Source organism: Myotis myotis, unplaced genomic scaffold (genome assembly GCF_014108235.1).
Source record: "Myotis myotis isolate mMyoMyo1 unplaced genomic scaffold, mMyoMyo1.p scaffold_m19_p_3, whole genome shotgun sequence".
In the NCBI taxonomy this organism is placed as follows: Eukaryota; Metazoa; Chordata; class Mammalia; order Chiroptera; family Vespertilionidae; genus Myotis; species Myotis myotis.
In genome coordinates, this window is record NW_023416335.1 from 113,093,460 (window position 1) to 113,111,090 (window position 17,631).

Here is a 17,631-nt window from a genome sequence, read left to right on the forward strand (position 1 = left end):
CAGTGTATGCTTAATTTCTAGTTGGTTCCTTATCATAACATCAAGGGTCTCATTAGATTTCTTGTAGATCTCATTAAGTTTATCGGCGGCTTCTAGACAGTTCTTGAGAGACCTTAAAAGTGTGGTTCTGAACTCTATATCTTCCATTGACAATTTTGTCCTGTTTCTTTGTCTCTGCATGTTTTATGCTTTCTTGGTGCACCCCCTAGTGGTCTTTGTGCACAGTCTTGTTGTAGTTAAGCCTTGATTAGTGTAGTTAATACTGGGGGGATTTGACCTCCAGGCCAACTGACTGTAAGAGTCAGCTGTGTCTGCAGTGGGAAAACTTCTGTCCTCTGGGGAGGTGCAAATCTAGCCTTTGCCTGAGGCTATCTGGCAAATGGCTCTGTGCAGGGCTTGAGTGGGGCGGGTCGCACAGGACCAACAGGGCGGCGGAGGGAGCAGTTATGGCTGCTCTCAGTCCCGTCCCCAGAGGCTCTGCCTCTCAGATTCCCAGCAACCGCTGCAAACCTCGGAGAGAAAGCTGCCCTCGCATTCTGACCGATGCCAGACAATCCTGCTTCTCCCGTTTGAGTCTGGGTCCCTAGCAACTCGCCCAGAACTGGAGCTCAGAGCCTGAGCCTCCCTCCCAATTGGAAACGACAACCGCGCCCTCAGCCACCAGCCCGCTCCGTGCGCACCTCCGCACCTTTGTATTTTCCGCACTGCGCCTCCTCTGAGCCTCAGTGTGCTGTTCTCTTTCCTTCTAGTTGAAGAATTTCCCTTCAGCCAGCTTTCCTGTGGTTCTGGGTGATGTCCGTTCCGTCTTTTAGTTGTATTTTTGAAGTGGTTGTGCGAGGCAGCATTCTCTGGTGTTTACCTATGCTGCCATCTTGGTTCTCCTGCTGGGAGTTTTTTGATTACTACTTGTATTTCCTCAATTGTTGGTCTGTTCAGGTTTTCTAATTCTTCCTGATTGGGCTTTGGGAGATTGTATTTTTGTAGGAATTTTTCCATTTTATCCACATTGTGCAGCTTGTTGGCATATAGTCATTCATAGTATTTTCTTACAATCCTTTGTATTTCTGTGGTGTCAGTTGTTACTTCTCTGCTTTCATTTAAAAAAATATATATTTTATTGATTTTTTACAGAGAGGAAGGGAGAGGGATAGAGAGTTAGAAACATCGATGAGAGAGAAACATCGATCAACTGCCTCCTGCACACTCCCTACTGGGGATGTGCCTGCAACCAATGTACATGCCCTTGACCAGAATCGAACCTGGGACCCTTCAGTCCGCAGGCCGACGCTCTATCCACTGAGCCAAAGAGGTCAATGTCCTGCTTTCATTTTTGATTTTATATATTTGGGTCCTCTCTCTTTGTTTCTTGATGAGTCTGGCTAATGATTCATCCATCAATCTTATCTTTTCAAAGAACCAGCTCTTGGTTTCATTGATTTTTTGTATTGTATTTTAGTCTCTATGTTATTTATTTCTTCTCTAATCATTATTATTTCCTTTCTTCTACTCACTCTTGGCTTTCCTTATTGTTCTCTTTCTAATTCTTTAAGTTGTAGAATAAATAGTTTATTATTAATTTTTCTTGTTTTTTGAGGTACTGTTATGAACTTCCCTCTCAGGACTGCTTTTGCTTTGTCCCAGAGATTTTGGGTTGTGTGTTCATTTTCATTTGTTTCCAGGAAGTTTTTTAATTTATTTATTGATCTCTTTGGTAACCCATTCATTGTTTAATAACATGCTATTTAGCCTCCATGTGTTTGAATGTTCTTGAGTGTTTTAATGTAGTTGATTTCTAATTTCATGCCATTATGATCTGAGAAGATGCTTGATATGATTTCAATCTTCTTAAACTTGTAGAGACTTGTTTTGTGTCCTAACATGTGATCTCTCTTTGTGAATGACCCATGTGTACTTGAGAAGAATGTATATTCTGCAGCTTTGGAATGAAATGTTTTATAAATGTCTGTTAAATCCATCTGACTTTAAAGGGTGTCCTTTAAAGTCACTATTCTCTTGTCAATTTTTTGTCTGGAAGAACTATCCAGTGAAGTTAGTGGGGTGTTAAAATTCCCTACTGTGTTGTTGTTGATCCCTCCCATAAAGTCCTCTAGAAGTTTTTAAAATATATTTAAGTGCTCCTATATTGGGTGCATATGTGCTTACCAGGGTTATATCCTCTTGTTGGATCAATCCCTTTAGTATTATGTAGCGACCTTTGTTTCTCTTGTGATGGCCTTCATTTTGAAGTCTATTTTGTCGGATATGAGTATTGCTACCCCAGCTTTTATTTCTTTTCCATTTTCATAGAAAATTTTTTTCTATCCCTTCACTCTCATCCTGTGTGTGTCTTTTGTTCTGAGATGGGTCTCTTGTAGATAGCATATAATTGGGTCATGTTTTTGCCCATTCAGCTACACTGTGTCTTTTGACTGGAGCATTTAATCCATTTACATTTGAGGTTATTATGGGTAAGTACTTATTTATCGCCATTTTTTATTTATTTATTTATTTATTTATTTATTTATTTATTTATTTATAATTAAATCTTTATTGCTCAGATTATTACAGTTGTTCCTCTTTTTTCCCCCCATAGCTCCCCTCCACCTGGTTCCCACCCCACATTTTGCCCTTCCCCCTTCCCCCACTGTCCTCATCCATAGGTGTACGATTTTTTTCCAGTCTCTTCCCCCATCCCCCACACCCCTTTCCCCCCGAGAGTTGTCAGTCCACTCCCTTTCTATGCCCCTGGTTCTATTATATTCACCAGTTTATTCTGTTCATCAGAGTATTTATTCACTTGATTTTTAGATTCACTTGTTGATAGATATGTATTTGTTGTTCATAATTTTTATCTTTACCTTCTTCTTCTTCTTCCTCTTCTTAAAGGATACCTTTCAGCATTTCATTTAATACTGGTTTGGTGGTGATGAGCACCTTTAGCTTTTTCTTATCTGTGAAGCTCTTTATCTGACCTTCAATTCTGAATGATAGCCTTGCTGGGTAAAGTAATCTTGGTTGTGGGTTCTTGCTATTCATCACTTTGAATATTTCTTGCCATTCCCTTCTGGCCTGCATATTTTCTATTGAGAAATCAGCTGACAGTCGTATGGGTACTCCCTTGTAGGTAACTAACTGTTTTTCTCTTGCTGCTTTTAAGATTCTCTCTTTGTCTTTTGCTCTTGGCATTTTAATTATGATGTGTCTTGGTGTGGTCCTCTTTGGATTCCTTTTGTTTGGGGTTCTCTGTGCTTCCTGGACTTGTAAGTCTATTTCTCTGACCAGGTAGGGGAAGTTTTCTGTCATTATTTCTTCAAAGAGGTTTTCAATATCTTGCTCTCTCTCTTCTTCTGGCACCCCCATAATTCGGATGTTGGTATGCTTCAAGTTGTCCCAGAGGCTCCTTACACTATCTTCATATTTTTGGATTCTTTTTTCTTTTTGTTTTTTTCCAGTTGGGTGTTTTTTTCTTCTTTGTATTTCAAATCTTTGACTTGACTCTTGCGATCCTCTAGTCTGCTGTTGGATCTCTGTATAATATTCTTTATTTCAGTCAGTGTATGCTTAATATCTAGTTGGTCCTTTTTCATATCCTCGAGGGTCTCACTAGATTTAACGAGGGTCTCACCAAATTTATCGGTGGTTTTTAGAAAATTCTTGAAAAACCTTATAACCGTGGTTTTGAACTCTATATCCAGTAGTTTGCCTTCCTCCATTTCTGTCATTTGTGACCTGTTTCTTTGTCTCCACATTTTGGCTGCTTCCCTGTGTTGATAGAGTGGCTTTCTGTGCTAGGTGTCCAATAGGGCCCAGTGGCTCAACCTCCCCAATTACCTGAGGTGGACACTCTTGGTGCACCCCTTTGTGGGCTTTGTGCACAGTCTTGTTGTAGTTAAGTCTTGATTGTAGTTGGTAGGAATTGACCTATGAGGCCAATTGGCTGTGAGAATCAGCTGTGTCTACGGTAGGAGAACTTCTGTGCTGAAGACACCCTTCTGGGGCAAGACTTGCTTCAGTGGGGCTTTGGTGCTCACTGAGTCTGCCCCCTGAGTGTGTCCTTTATGGATCTGAGGAGTTGTAATTTGGATGGTCCCACTCTGACCACTGGGTACACTGGCTCTTGGATCTAAGGAGGTGCTAATTTAGCCTCTTCTTGAGGCTACCCAGTAGGAGCTACAGAGAGATCTGCAGATTCCTCTTCTTTGTTTGGGGTTTGGAGGTGCCCAGATGAGGCCCAGCTGTGAAGCAATGCAAGCTGCTGTGGGGCCTGGGATCTTGGGCCTTCTTTTGGATGTTCTGGGTCTCTCTGACCCAGCTGCAGTTTGTTAGGTAATTTTAGATTGCAAAGGGCCGGGCCATTCATATGCAAAAGCCTCTGCTCGCAGCATGGGTGGGGTGGGGTCTCAGAGAATCAACAGGGCAGAGAAAATAGCTATGGCTCATCCTCAGCCCTCCCCTAAGAGGTCCTGGGTCTCAGTGTCCCACAGTAATTGCTGCAAGCACCTCTGAGAGAAAGCCGCCCACAAGTTCCACCCGATGCCAGACAGTCCAGTTTCTCCCCATATGTGTCTGGGTCCCCAGAGACTCGCCCAGAACTGGAGTTCAGAGCAGTTGGGAGCTTGTGTCTCCCTCCCAATTGAAAAAGACAATCACATCCTCAGTTGCCAGCCCTTTCCGCATGCGTGCCTCCGTACCTCTGCACTTTACTTCCGCACCTCCTCTGAGTCTCAGTGTGCTTTTCTCTTTCCTTTTAGTTGTAGAATTTCCACTCAGCCAGCCTTCCAGTGGTTCTGGGTGATGTCCGTTTTGTCTTTTAGTTGTATTTATGAAGTGGTTGTGCGAGGCAGCAATTTCAGGTGTTTACCTATGCCACCGTTTTCGTTTCTGATTTATCGCCATTTTAATTCTATTTATGTATGTTTCTCTCTCTCTCTCTCTATCTCTCTCTCTTTTCATTATAGCAGTTCCTTTAGCTTTTCTTGCAGTGTTGGTTAGGTGGTTATAAACTCCTTTAGCCTTTTTTTGTCTGGGAAGCTCTTTATTTCACCATCCATTTTCAATGATTGCCTTGGTTGGATATAGTAATTTTGGTTCCAGACCCTTGCTTTTCATTACCTTGAATACTTCATGCCATTCCATTCTGGCCTGTAGAGTTTCTGGCCTGTAATGAGAAATTATCTGACAGCCTTATGGGAGCTCCTTTGAAGGTAATAAATTGCTTTTCTTTTGTTCCTTTAAGAGTCTCTCTTTATCTTTAATTTTTGGCATTTTAATTATGATGTGTCTTGGCCTGAGGAAACCTGTTTGCCTTCTTTTTGCTTGGGACTCTCTGTGCCTCCTGTACTTGTGTGACTTTTTCTTTCACCTAGTTAGGGAAGTTTTCTGCCATTATTTCTTTAAACACATTTCCTACCCCTTGCTCACTTTCTTCTCCTTAAGGCATACCTACTACGTGACTATTGTTACATTTCATGTTGTGCCACAGCTCCTTTAAGCTGTCTTCCTGTTTTTTAATTTTTTTTTCTTTTTGGTTCTCTGATTGAGTGATTTTTTTCTACCCTGTTTTCTAATTCACTTATCTGATCCTTGACTTTCCCTAATCTGCTGTGTATTCCTTCCACTGTGTTCTTTATTAGGGCTCTGTCATTTTTCATAGTTACTATATATTTTTCTCATGCTTTTGAGCACGTTTACCATCATGATTCTGAACTTTATGTCTGATAAATTTCTTATCTCCATTTCATTTAGCTCTTCTGGAGAATTCTCTTGTTCTTTCATTTGGGGGTTGGTTTTTCTGTCTCCCCATTTGGCTTCCTGTTTGAGTTTGTGACTATGTATTAGATATATCTGCTATGCCTCCCAATCTCTAGTGCAAGACAATGTCTGATGCTGTTTCTGACTAATTAGATTAGACAAATACTCTTAAGTCTCCAGAGACCATCCTCTGACTGCAGACTGATTGTATTCAGCCTTGAGTTAGCCTCAGGCTATGTCCACATGTGGGGGGAGAGATTTTCTAACAGGGTGGTCAGTTGTTTCTGCCTGGAGGTTGGTTGTTATTTTCAATCTCTTAATGGGCCTTAGAAACACCACAGGGTGCAGCAAGTAGTTTTCCAATAGGGTGGGGCAACTGCCTTCCACCCAGGCGAAAAAAACATTTCTCCTGGTATATCCCTGGATCCTTTCATGTTACTGCCCCAGTGAGAGAGTGAGTCTGAGTAAGCCTGTGCACTGCCTCTTTAAGAGGGACTTCCTGAGACTCTGTCAGCCTCCATGTCACTCAGCCACACTCCCTGCTGGTTGTTATTGTCCGAAGTTATGGGAATTCTCTTCCTGGCCCTAGAACCCTGGACTGATGGGTTTGGTGTGGAACTGGGACCCCCTTGCTGTTCATGAGAGGCCTCCTCAGCCAATATATTTCTCCTGATTAAAAACACGCCACACGTGGGTATCAGCCCAGCTCGTTCTGTGCCTCTACCCCTCTTAGCAGTCTTGATGTGCTTTCTTCTTTACTTCTCTATTTGTAGGACTTACATTCAGCCAAATTTCTGGTGGTTCTGATGGTTGTTCTGTACTTTAGTTGTAATTTTGATGTGGTTTGGGAGGATGCAGTACTGCCATCTCACTTCTAACATGCATTTTTTTAATTTAAAAAGGATAGTCTATGAGATATTAGTTGTCAGAAGGAATGTTTTTCTATTGTTACCAAAAATAAATTTAATTCATTCAACTCTGATTCTTGAGTATTTTTAAGACTTTGTCTTTATGGTTAATTAAATCTTAGTGAAATGAGCTGTGCTTTTATGGTCTTATGATTAAAGCTGTGTATGTTTTTAAATGGAATTCAAATTAAAGTTTGATAAATTATATTCAGAGACTTAATTTAAAATTATCAAACTTACAGGACTTCATTTCATTAAATTACATATAGCAAACATCCATTTTTGAATACTTTCCTTTTCATGACTAAGTCTAGGGATGTGTGAAATGGAGGGGTGTTGTTTGTAGACTCGATTGGAGTATTCTTTAAGAGCTGTTGTTTGGTGATTATACACATACTGACTTTAAAACTTTTTTTATTATTAAAGGAAAGTGCACAAATTATAAGGAAAGTGCATAAATTATAAGGGTATTATTTGATGAATGGTCATCCAACCATTAGTATACTGGGAAATTTAATAATAGCTTTTCCAAAAAATTAAAAATAAGGTGTGTATGTGTATATACACACAAATACATATTCACATACAAATGTATTATAAATTTGACTGATACTGAGGATGTGCAGCATGTAATTTACAAATAACAAAATGTAGAATACTCTTTATTGTAAGTGTTATAAAGTCAGTGGACTCTCAGAGAGTGCCTTTGCTCAATTCTTGTATCTATAGCCAGCTTGTGGCTACAATGGAAAGATGAATAGGAATGTAGTTTGACATGAATGCTGGTTGATAATTTGTTTTTGTTAATGAGTAAGATGAAAGTAAAACAATAGAAACATTTTGGAGCTTCACTCATATTTCAACAATTTTGATGAATCAGATAATTTTCAAATACTGGAGAAATAATTCCTTAATTTTTTGTGCTATTTACAGTGTAACAACTATAGAAATGAAACACTTTTAAGTTCATCTGTGTTATTAACATTTTCCTCAATTACTTTCTTGAGACTAGACAGTTAACAAGAAATCAAACCTTGATTTGTAGCGTTTTCTGTTTCCTATGGTATAAATACTTCCACTATGACTCATTTCAGGCTACCCACCTGATGTCACTGAACTTGATAGAGATGAGATGGGCAGAAGCCTACCATTCTGCAGTGTTTCCACCATAATGATGCAATAGATTAAAGTAACCTCACATACATAGGTAATCATTAAATAATGAGAAGTGAAGAGTTTTGACTATTTATTACCTTTGTATTTATTTATTTATTTAATTGATTTCAGAGAGGAAGGAAGAGGGAGGGAGAGAGAGAGAGAGAGAGAAACATCAATGATGAGAGAGAGTCATTGATCGGCTGCCTCCTCCATGCCCCCCAACTGGGGATTGAACCCGCAACCTGGGCATGTACCTTGACCAGAATCAAACCTAGGACCCTTCAGTCTGCAGGCCAACACTCTAGCCACTGAGCCAAACTGGCTAGGGCTATTACCTTTGTTTTTAATATAATTTATTGCAAGTTGGTGTAATTTAATTTTTATTAAATTTACAGCTGGCTCTCAAAATTCCTGAAAATATAATAATAGTTCTTACAAACCCGTAAGAATCAGCTTGAGCACAGCAATGCATGTAACCCACTGCAACTATTGTGTAATCTATGTAACTGTCATTCAGAGATCAAGAATGGAGCACTTAGCTCCTCAGAAACCATATTCATGGTCTTTTCGGATCCCCGCCACTTTCCTCCCCAAAGTAATCACTATTTTGCCACTTATTTCCAAAGGTAACCACTATTCTGATTTCTGATACCATAAATTAGTTGTGCCTATTTTGAAACTTGGTGTACAGTTCAGTTAAGTATTTCTTTTTGATATGGCTTTTTGCTCAACATATGTTGATGATTCTTCCATGTTGTTGCATGTATCTGAAATTTGTTTATTTTCATTAATATGCAGAATTATGCCACAGTTAAATTTGTTTCACTGTTAGTGGATATTTGGATTGCTTTTAGTTTGGAACTATTATTAGTAATGTTGCTTTGGATAGTTTTATACTTCTCCTTCGGTGTGTATGTGTGAGCATTTCTAGTGAGCATATATGTACAAGTGCAATAGATGGCTCATAGAATATGTATATGTTAAACTTTGGTAGATAACACCAGATAGTTTTCCAAAATGTCCTTACAAATTTACACTCATATTTGCAGAGTATGAAACTTCTAGTTGCTCTACATCCTCACCAGTATTTGATAATGTCTGTCTCTCGTGGGTATAATCATATCTCATGGGTGTAATCATATCTCATGTGATTTTACCAGCATATTAACTGATAACCTATGAGTTGAATGTTCTTTTATGATTATTGGCCATTTGTATTTTCAGTGACTCCCTTTTAAGAAATACTTTGTTCTGTCCTTTGGATATTAAATCACTCCACAAATTCTTTCTGATGACAGCTAATTTATAGTGTTGGTTTTTGCTTTACTTGTTTTTTTTTTTTTTTTTTTTACCTTATTGTATTAGATTACAGTAATAGTTACTTGCTGTTTTGTCCCTAATTGTTTTACTTATTTATGTATTGTGTTCCCTAACATGGATATGTGCCTTATGAGCTCAGGGGTTTTTGTCTGTCTGGGTCATAGTTTTTCCCCAGTACTTAGAATAGTGCCTGGCCCATAGAAAGCATTTGTAAATATTGCTGAAAGACCACATATATCGATAAGTATGCGGAATGCTATGAATTAATTATTTCAGCATAAATGTATTTTGTATTAACACTTTAGTGCGGGGCACAACACTGAAATTAGGAAGCACCATTCTACATTTATCAACCTATTGTGTTTTTTTGTAAAATAATGAAGTATCAAAGTGGGATGCAGTTTAGAGATCTTGTCTGACTTTTCCTGGGTATGCTTCTCACGCTGGGGTAGGAGTAGCTCACGGTGTGCAGCAAGATGTCATTGTGTACCAGGTGGTTAAAAGCACTGATTCTGGAGACAGACTGCCTAGGATCTAGCTGTGCGTCCTGGAGTAATTTACTTATCCTCTCTGAACCTTAGTTTTCTCAGCTATGAGATGGAAATAATAAGAATACCTGCCTCATAGAGTACCTGCTTTTAAGATAGTTATGTCAGGTGTTGAGAATCATGCCTGGCACAGAGTAGGCAGTGTACAACTGTTAGCTATGGGGGAACTAACTCAGACATGATACGAATACAGATCACTTCTTAAAAAGAAAAGTGAGATTTTCAAGAAATTTTGCATGTGTTTTGGGCTATTGAATTCAAAAAACAGATGAATAAGTGGGCAAGTGGAGGCAGTGGCTTTATGGAAAGAATCAAAGGTCAGCTATAATTAAGGCTATACATCGCTAGTTAGTAATAAAAACCACTGTGGGACACAGTTTTTATTACTAACTAGCCTGAAATTCTGATGGTGGGTAACACTACACAACAAAAGAGACGACTTTGTTGGACAGAACTCATTGTTAGAAAATACTTTCTTCTGCTGATCTGAAATTTACTTCATCTGTTGCTTTATATTGGCCTGGTTCTTTCCTTTGGAGGAATCTATATATATAAAAGCCAAGCGACCAGAACACTGGAACGACTGGAACGACTTGTTGCTTTGACGCACAATGTGGCCCCAATTGGCCCCCTCCTGGCCCCCTCTGATCAGAGGCGGGGCCAACCTCCCGCGGCCCCTCCCACCCTGGCCGGCCAGGCCCCTATTGGCGCCCCCACCCCTATCAGCGGCAGGGTCGGCCAGACCCCACCCATGAATGAATTCATGCACCAGGCCTCTAGTATAGAATAAGTAGAGGAAAATAGGTTAGTTGGTTGTTTTGCTTCATTAGCATTTTCTTCTTCAGCTTAAATGTTTCTGGTATCTTTGGTCCTTCTGCATGTGACATGGCTTTGAACCTTTTATTATTCTCTATCCTTCTCTGGGTATAATTTGCTTGTCAGTATTTCTCTTAAAGTGCAAGATTTGAGCTAGTAACTGGCCACATTGCACTTCATCTGCCAATTAAAGCACACAATAAAAGGCACACAATAAAATGCAAAAACTACTCACATTTTAGGCCAGCTGTGTCATTGACTCTATAATATATTGTGTTTCTTGTTAACTTTAGTGTCATTTTTCTCAAACAGAATGATAAAAATACTAATGGATGATCCTTAACAAATCTTTCTTGACACAAGTAATTTAGATAAAACTACTAAAAAGAATCTAAAGTATTTTGCTTAGTGGTTATGTCACTGTTTGATTCCTGGTCAGGACACATGCCTGGTTTGTGAGCTCCATCCCCAGTGTGGGGAGTGCAGGAGGCAGCCAATCAATGATTCTCTCTCATCGTTGATATTTCTCTTTCTTCCTCTCTGAAATCAATAAAAGTAAATAAATAAAATATTTTGCTTTAATGAGAAGAAAGTACACTAGTCTTCATGCTAAATATCAAATTCTTGCCAATGTAGACTTTATTTTCAATTAATGTGAAAACCTAAACAAATAATTCTAAGATCATTTCAGTGACATTGCAATTAGTATTGTTAGTATAAACTGTACAGGTAATATCTTGAGTGAGGTTAGCTTTATTGCCTGAAAAGTGTTTCGTTTATGTACTGTGGTTACTCTAGCTGGTTAACTGCAATCTTGGTTACTTATATTTGAAATCCCTGTTTCAATTTATCCATTTGTTATGACAGATAACTGTCACCCATTGTGTTGATTTCCCAATGTAAGCAAATTAATTATTTATTTTCAGTTTTCCTAAATTTGTTTATTTAAATAACCTCACCATTTTGGTTTGAAAAAGCCCTTTGAATCCTCTTTGGGCTTAATTTGTATTCATGTCTCATCTCTACCTCTGAGGAACTTTGGATTCTAGGGCCGGTCTGTAGACTGGCTTATTCCTTCATTTCCTGTTCTGTGGATGGAGTGGCCGGCCTTGAGTACAGCAACAGGCTTTTATTTATTCACTTCTACTTTTCCTCCCACCCATCTTTCTACATAGCAGCCGGAGGGTCATGTGAAAATGTAAAGCAAAACAAACAAAAAACAAACAAAAAATGTAAAGCAGATCCTGTCATTCCCTTGCTCATCATGTTTCAAAAATTTCCCCATGCACTCAGAGTAAATCCACACCCCTTCCCTGGGCCTATGGGGGCCCAGGTGAGCTGTCTCTGCCTGTCTTTCCAACCTATTCCTTTTAGCCACACTGATCACTCAGCATTTAATAGCACTTCAGCTTATAATTCCATGTGATTTGCTTTTGTTTACTTATTACTTGTTTCTCCCATTAGATAGATGCTTGATGAGAGCAGATAAGGTGTTTTCATTCACTAATTTAAAACTTAGTGATCAATAAAACGTGCTGGGCATAGATGCTCACATATTTATTGTTCTTAAAATCCAATGATTCCTCTTACTTTCAGGCAAGTGTCCAGCTGTTCTTTTCCTGTGGCAGTGTTTACAAGTCCTCCCTACCCCACTTGATTATTTATATCAAAATGGCTGTGTGCTAACATTTTTAAAATACTTACTTTTGGTTAGTCTCAAATTATAGTGTCATATGAAGGCTGGTTAAGTCCCAGGTATATTAGTTTCTGTTACATTCGTTATGTTATTTATTTCTAGAAAGCTTTAAAGTGATTACAGAGTGTTCCCACTGATTAGTTTGCATATGACCTTATAGCCTTGGCCTATGTGTATTATAAAATATGATACTAGGCTGAGATTATTTTGAATTCATTGATGTTTTATTTGTTGTATAGGTAAGCCAGAAAATTATTGCTTTAAATAATGTCAATATTGGTGTCTGTCAGCTGAAATAGAAGAATCTTTCTGAAAATTTAGTTTAATACTGTAGCCACGATTCTACCCAAAAACAGTAAATTATTCATTTTTTTTTTGGTCAAGTCACTATAATACTGTTTGGTGATTTACCAGATGGCATAAAGAATTAGAACATTTACCAAAGGGAACCATTTAGTCTCCTCTCAACTATGGCTTATCTCTGATGAAGTATCTATGGTAGAAGAGGTTCATCCTATTCTCTCTCCATATTGAGTTTATAAAATTGACTTATTTTTTTCCCATTTTCCCATTTTATTTTTGTATTAGACAGTAATAATGAGGCTGAAGCTCTGTGGACGTACTTGGCTCTGTATACTGAAGCAGTTCCAGTGGCTGAACTGTCTCTGGCAAAGTTTCTTTAAAAAAATTATTGTTATTGCTTTTTAGAGAGAGAGGAATGGAGAGGGAGAGAGAGAGAGAAATATCAATGTGAGAGCCTCCTGCATACCCTTACATGGGGATCAAGCCCACAGCCCTGGCATGTGCCCTGGCCAGGAATTGGACCGGCAACCTTTTGGTGCAAAGAACGATGCCCAACCAATGGAGCCACACCAGCCAGGGCTGAGCATGTTTCATTTAAAGTTATTCACAGTTCAGTCAATCTTGGCAGAACCCCATAGAAACTATAGTATATAATACTTTTTTTAAAGCCACCATATTATTAGATAAAGAATTTGGGTAGGTATATTGCTTTAATGGTCTTAATAATACTAATTTAAAAAGGTTCTTTTATCATTGTCATTACAGTGACTTTATGGTGTGGCCCAAGGACTTTACTAGGAAGAAACTGAATCCTGAGGGAGTACTTACAGCAACAGGGAAAAAAAGGCTTTGTGAGATGAAATTTAGACCCAGTTCTTTTGGCCATACACAATCCTCTCTTAAGCTTTAAGCTGGCTCAGCCAGGCATGAAGTGGTCTGATGCTGTGGATAAGGCATAGGTTTGAGGAGTCAGGAAGACCTGAGCTAAAATCTCTACTCTGACATTTAAGAATTGTGAACTTGATTAAGTTTACTTAATCTTTTTGAGTCCAAGATACTCTGTAAAAATATAGCAATACCTACCTTATAGTTGTATTAAATGAGGTAATATATATGAGCTACTTGATATACAGTAGGTTTTTAGTAAACTTTCTTCCTTTGCATTTGCATTCTCAATATTTTCTGGTGGAAATCCCCGGCAGCCACTAATTCAGGGGTATTTTGCAAGGATCATTTTAGTCTTACTTACCTGCAGCTCTCCCCGCAAGAATGTAAATTTGAAGAACTGTATAGTAAAGCAGGCCAGTTCATCTGTTTCTGATGAATTAAAAAGGAGAGGATGGCATTTGGGTAATAAGAAAACACTATCTTAAAATAACCAAAAATTATTTTTAAATGATTGTTACACTTTTTATAGCTTAATGATGCCAGTTAAAATTATGTTGTTATTGACCAGTACTTTTTTTTATACCTGTCTCCAGGGAAGAAAAAATATGCAAGATGGTGTGAGTGATGGTGAAATTCCAAAATTCGATGCTGCTGGATATGATAAGGATCTGGTAGAAGCCCTTGAGAGAGATATTGTGTCCAGGAATCTTAGCATTCATTGGTTAGTGTCTTCAGTTCTTGAATTAAAGTAGCAGAGAAGACAAGTTATAGGGTTGGCTTGGTGTGAGTCTTCTCTTTTAATTTTTAATCTTCTGTTTATGACTTCATCCATAATATGACTGTATCGAATTGACAGGACAGTCCTTGTTTCAAAATATAACCAAGACATTTTAACATGTTAATTTGATGACATAACTGACAGAGATTGTTAATTGAATAACATGTTCTAATTAATAACTGGAATGTTATCTGATCACTGATCAAATTTTATGCAATTAGAATTAGAATAATGTTCTTAAGAATCTATATACACTGACTGGCCAGATTATTATGACCACCTGACATTTGTAGGCACATTAGCCATACACTGCATCTTATGGGAAGGCCCGTTCGAACACCTTTGCTGTCTGCAGTTACCAAGATAAAACGTCTCCAATTTGCACAGGAACACAAGGATTGGACAGTCGAGCATTGGAAAAAGTCATGTGGTTTGATGAATCACGTTGCCATCATGCAGGTGGCAGAGTGAGAATTTGGCGGAAACAGCATGAAAGCATGCACCCCACATGCATGAGTACAATCCTTCAAGCTCGTGGGGGCAGTGTTATGGTTTGGGCATGTTTTCCTGACATGATTTGGGCCCTTTAATTCATGTGGAACAACGTCTGAATAGCACAACGTACCTAAGTATCGTTGCTGATCAAGTTCATCCTATCATATTGATGGCGTATCCCAATGGAGACGGCTTCTTCCAACAAGACAATGAACCATGCCACGGTGCTCGTATTGTGCAGGAGTGGTTTCAAGAACATGAGGGAGACTTTACCTTGCTTAGGCGGCCCCCACAAGCACCAGATCTCAATCCAACTGAGCATTTGTGGGGTGAAGTTAAAAGAGCCATCAGGCAGCTGGTTCCACAACCATCAAATCCCACAGAACTGGACAGTGCTATTCATCAGGCATGGTGTCAGATTTGTCGTATCACCTTTCAACATCTTGTGGAGTCAATGCCAAGAAGAATCTCCACAGTATTGAAGGCAAAAGGTGGCCCAACAAAGTACTAATGGGGTGGTCATAATAATCTGGCCACTCACGTGCAAATATATCCCACGTTCAAAGGCTGTTAAATCACGTTGTTTACCCATATCTTCAGAAAAAAAATCACTTCTGTCGTGGTAAACAACCTGCTTCCCTATTTATAATGGTCTGGCCCTCTAGCAACTTCAGCGCAGAATTATAGCTAATTTGCCTACAAATGTCAGGTGGTCATAATAATCTGGCCACTCAGTGTATGTAAAAGACTAAGTGACCAAACGACAGTACAACTGGTCGACTGACCACTAGGGGGCAGATGCTCAATGCAGGAGCTGCCCCTTGGTGGTCAGTGAGCTCCCACAGCCAACCTTCCATGGCCAGCCAGCCAACCTCCCACAGCCCCTCCCCCTGGCTGGCCTGCCCCGATGGCCCCTATTGAGCCCGCCAGCCAATTTCCCGCAGCTCCTCCTGGCCGGCTGGCCAACCTCCCACAGCCCCTCCCCCCAGCCACCTCCTGCAGCCCCTATCGGCCCCAATCACCGGCCAGGCTGAGGAACCCCACCCGTGCACAAATTCATGCACTGGGCCTCTAGTAATTTTATAAGTTAAAAAAAAGAATTAGTATTGATCATCAATCAGAGCCATCTTTGAATAAACATGAAACTTTGCTGTTCTTACAAAGGGATGACATAGCAGATCTGGAAGAAGCTAAGAAGTTGCTAAGGGAAGCTGTTGTTCTTCCCATGTGGATGCCTGACTTCTTCAAAGGGATTAGAAGGCCCTGGAAGGTGAGAATTTATTAAAATGACAGGTATGAAAAGGCTGCTTGCATGATAATGAAAGACAGCATTGTAGTTTCTATATGTGTTTCTTAACTCAGTTTGTAAAGGTTGGGGGAAGTTTGTATTTTTCCCAAATTCCTGGATTTGAATTTGTAGTTGAGTTGTGCAATCTCTGCATGACAGGAGAAGGGCTTGGAGTATGGAAACTATAGTCTTTAATTATGTCACTTTACTCAGGGTTGCTCAGCTAGAGATTAATTTTAAGAATTTTCTAGATGTCTATTTCTGTAAATAAGTTAACAAGCAAAGTAAACAGTAATCATAATAGTCTTTTATAATAAAAGTTTGATCATATAAATACCTTTCTAAAAGTTGACATATTTCTCACTAATTATTTTGATCACTTCATCTCAGACATAATCAGAACGTGTGTTTCTTTTATTATTATTATTTTGAATCCTCACCCAGGGATTTTTTTCCATTGACTTTTTAAAACTATATTTTATTGATTTTTTACAGAGAGGAAGGGAGAGGGATAGAGAGTTAGAAACATCGATGAGAGAGAAACAACGATCAGCTGCTTCCTGCACACCCCCTACTGGAGATGTGCCCACAACCAAGGTACATGCCCTTGACCAGAATTGAACCCGGTACCCTTGAGTGCACAGGCTGACGCTCTATCCACTGAGCCAAACCGGCTAGGGCTCCATTGACATTTTAGAGAGAGGGGAGGGGAGGAAAGAATGGGGGGAGAGAGAGAGAGAGAGAGAGAGAGAGAGAGAGAGAGAGAGAGAGAAACATCAATGTGAGAGAGATACATTGATTGGTTGCCTCCCGGATGTGCCCCAACCAGGGCCAGGGATTGATCCTGCAACCGATGTATGTGCTCTTGACCCAGAATCAAACCCATGACCCTTTGGTCCACAGGCCAACCCTCTAACCACTGAGTCAAACCAGCCAGGGTTGTGTGTTTCCTTTCAGCTTGCCCTCTGCTTTAGAATGTAAAGCCTGCCTAAAACTAGTTCCTCCTAAGTCTAGTGTTTTCCTGTTAACATATTGAAAAACCCTTCCAACAGCTGCTGTCTGAAACGTAGGTCTTAACATAGGCAGAGCCTTTCTTTATTCTTACAGGTAGAGTGCAGTAAAAGAGTAGTCTTTCTTTGCCTTCCTGAATTAGCTGAGAAGGTCTGTTTCTTTTCTCAATCCTTGCTCCTGTTTGTTTACACAAGTAGCTGGGGCACCATGGCATTTCCATTGCTTCTCACAACTTAAAGACTTCAGTAGACTGTTACAGATTTATCTAATTTGGGGAACATATTACCATACATTTTCCCTTTATTATAACTTCTAAAACAATATTTAAAAGAGAGAATAAGGTCTTAAAATAGGTATTTAAAGGAGTTTTAAAGTAGCTGTAACCTGCCTTCATGAGGAGACCTGTAAGTTTTCAGCAGGAGGGCGATTTGCAAATGTGAAAGATCACTGTGGCAGCAGTATGGAAGATAGATTGGAGGTGGCATATATTGCATATAGATGAGGAGTCTGGTCAGGAGGCTATTGCAGTAGTAGTCTAGCCAAATGATGAGGACCTGCATTAAGGCATGTATTATTTGGCTAAATGAACAAATGGGTGGGTTTATGAGAGACTAGAGGCCCGGTGCACAAAAATTTGTGCACTCGGGGGATTCCCTCAGCCTGGCCTGTGC

General features: G+C 39.5%; 1 protein-coding gene across 2 annotated transcripts in view; it reads left to right on the plus strand.

Moving 5' to 3' along the window:
- Nucleotides 1–17,631, plus strand: part of KATNAL1 (katanin catalytic subunit A1 like 1) — a 104,788-nt gene that overhangs the window by 57,630 nt on the left and 29,527 nt on the right. For both annotated transcript variants that reach the window (XM_036301737.1, XM_036301738.1), the window contains exons 5-6: nt 13,982–14,109; nt 15,826–15,931. In XM_036301737.1, the coding sequence (XP_036157630.1) occupies nt 13,982–14,109; nt 15,826–15,931 (234 nt within the window). The remainder of the gene's footprint in view (nt 1–13,981; nt 14,110–15,825; nt 15,932–17,631) is intronic.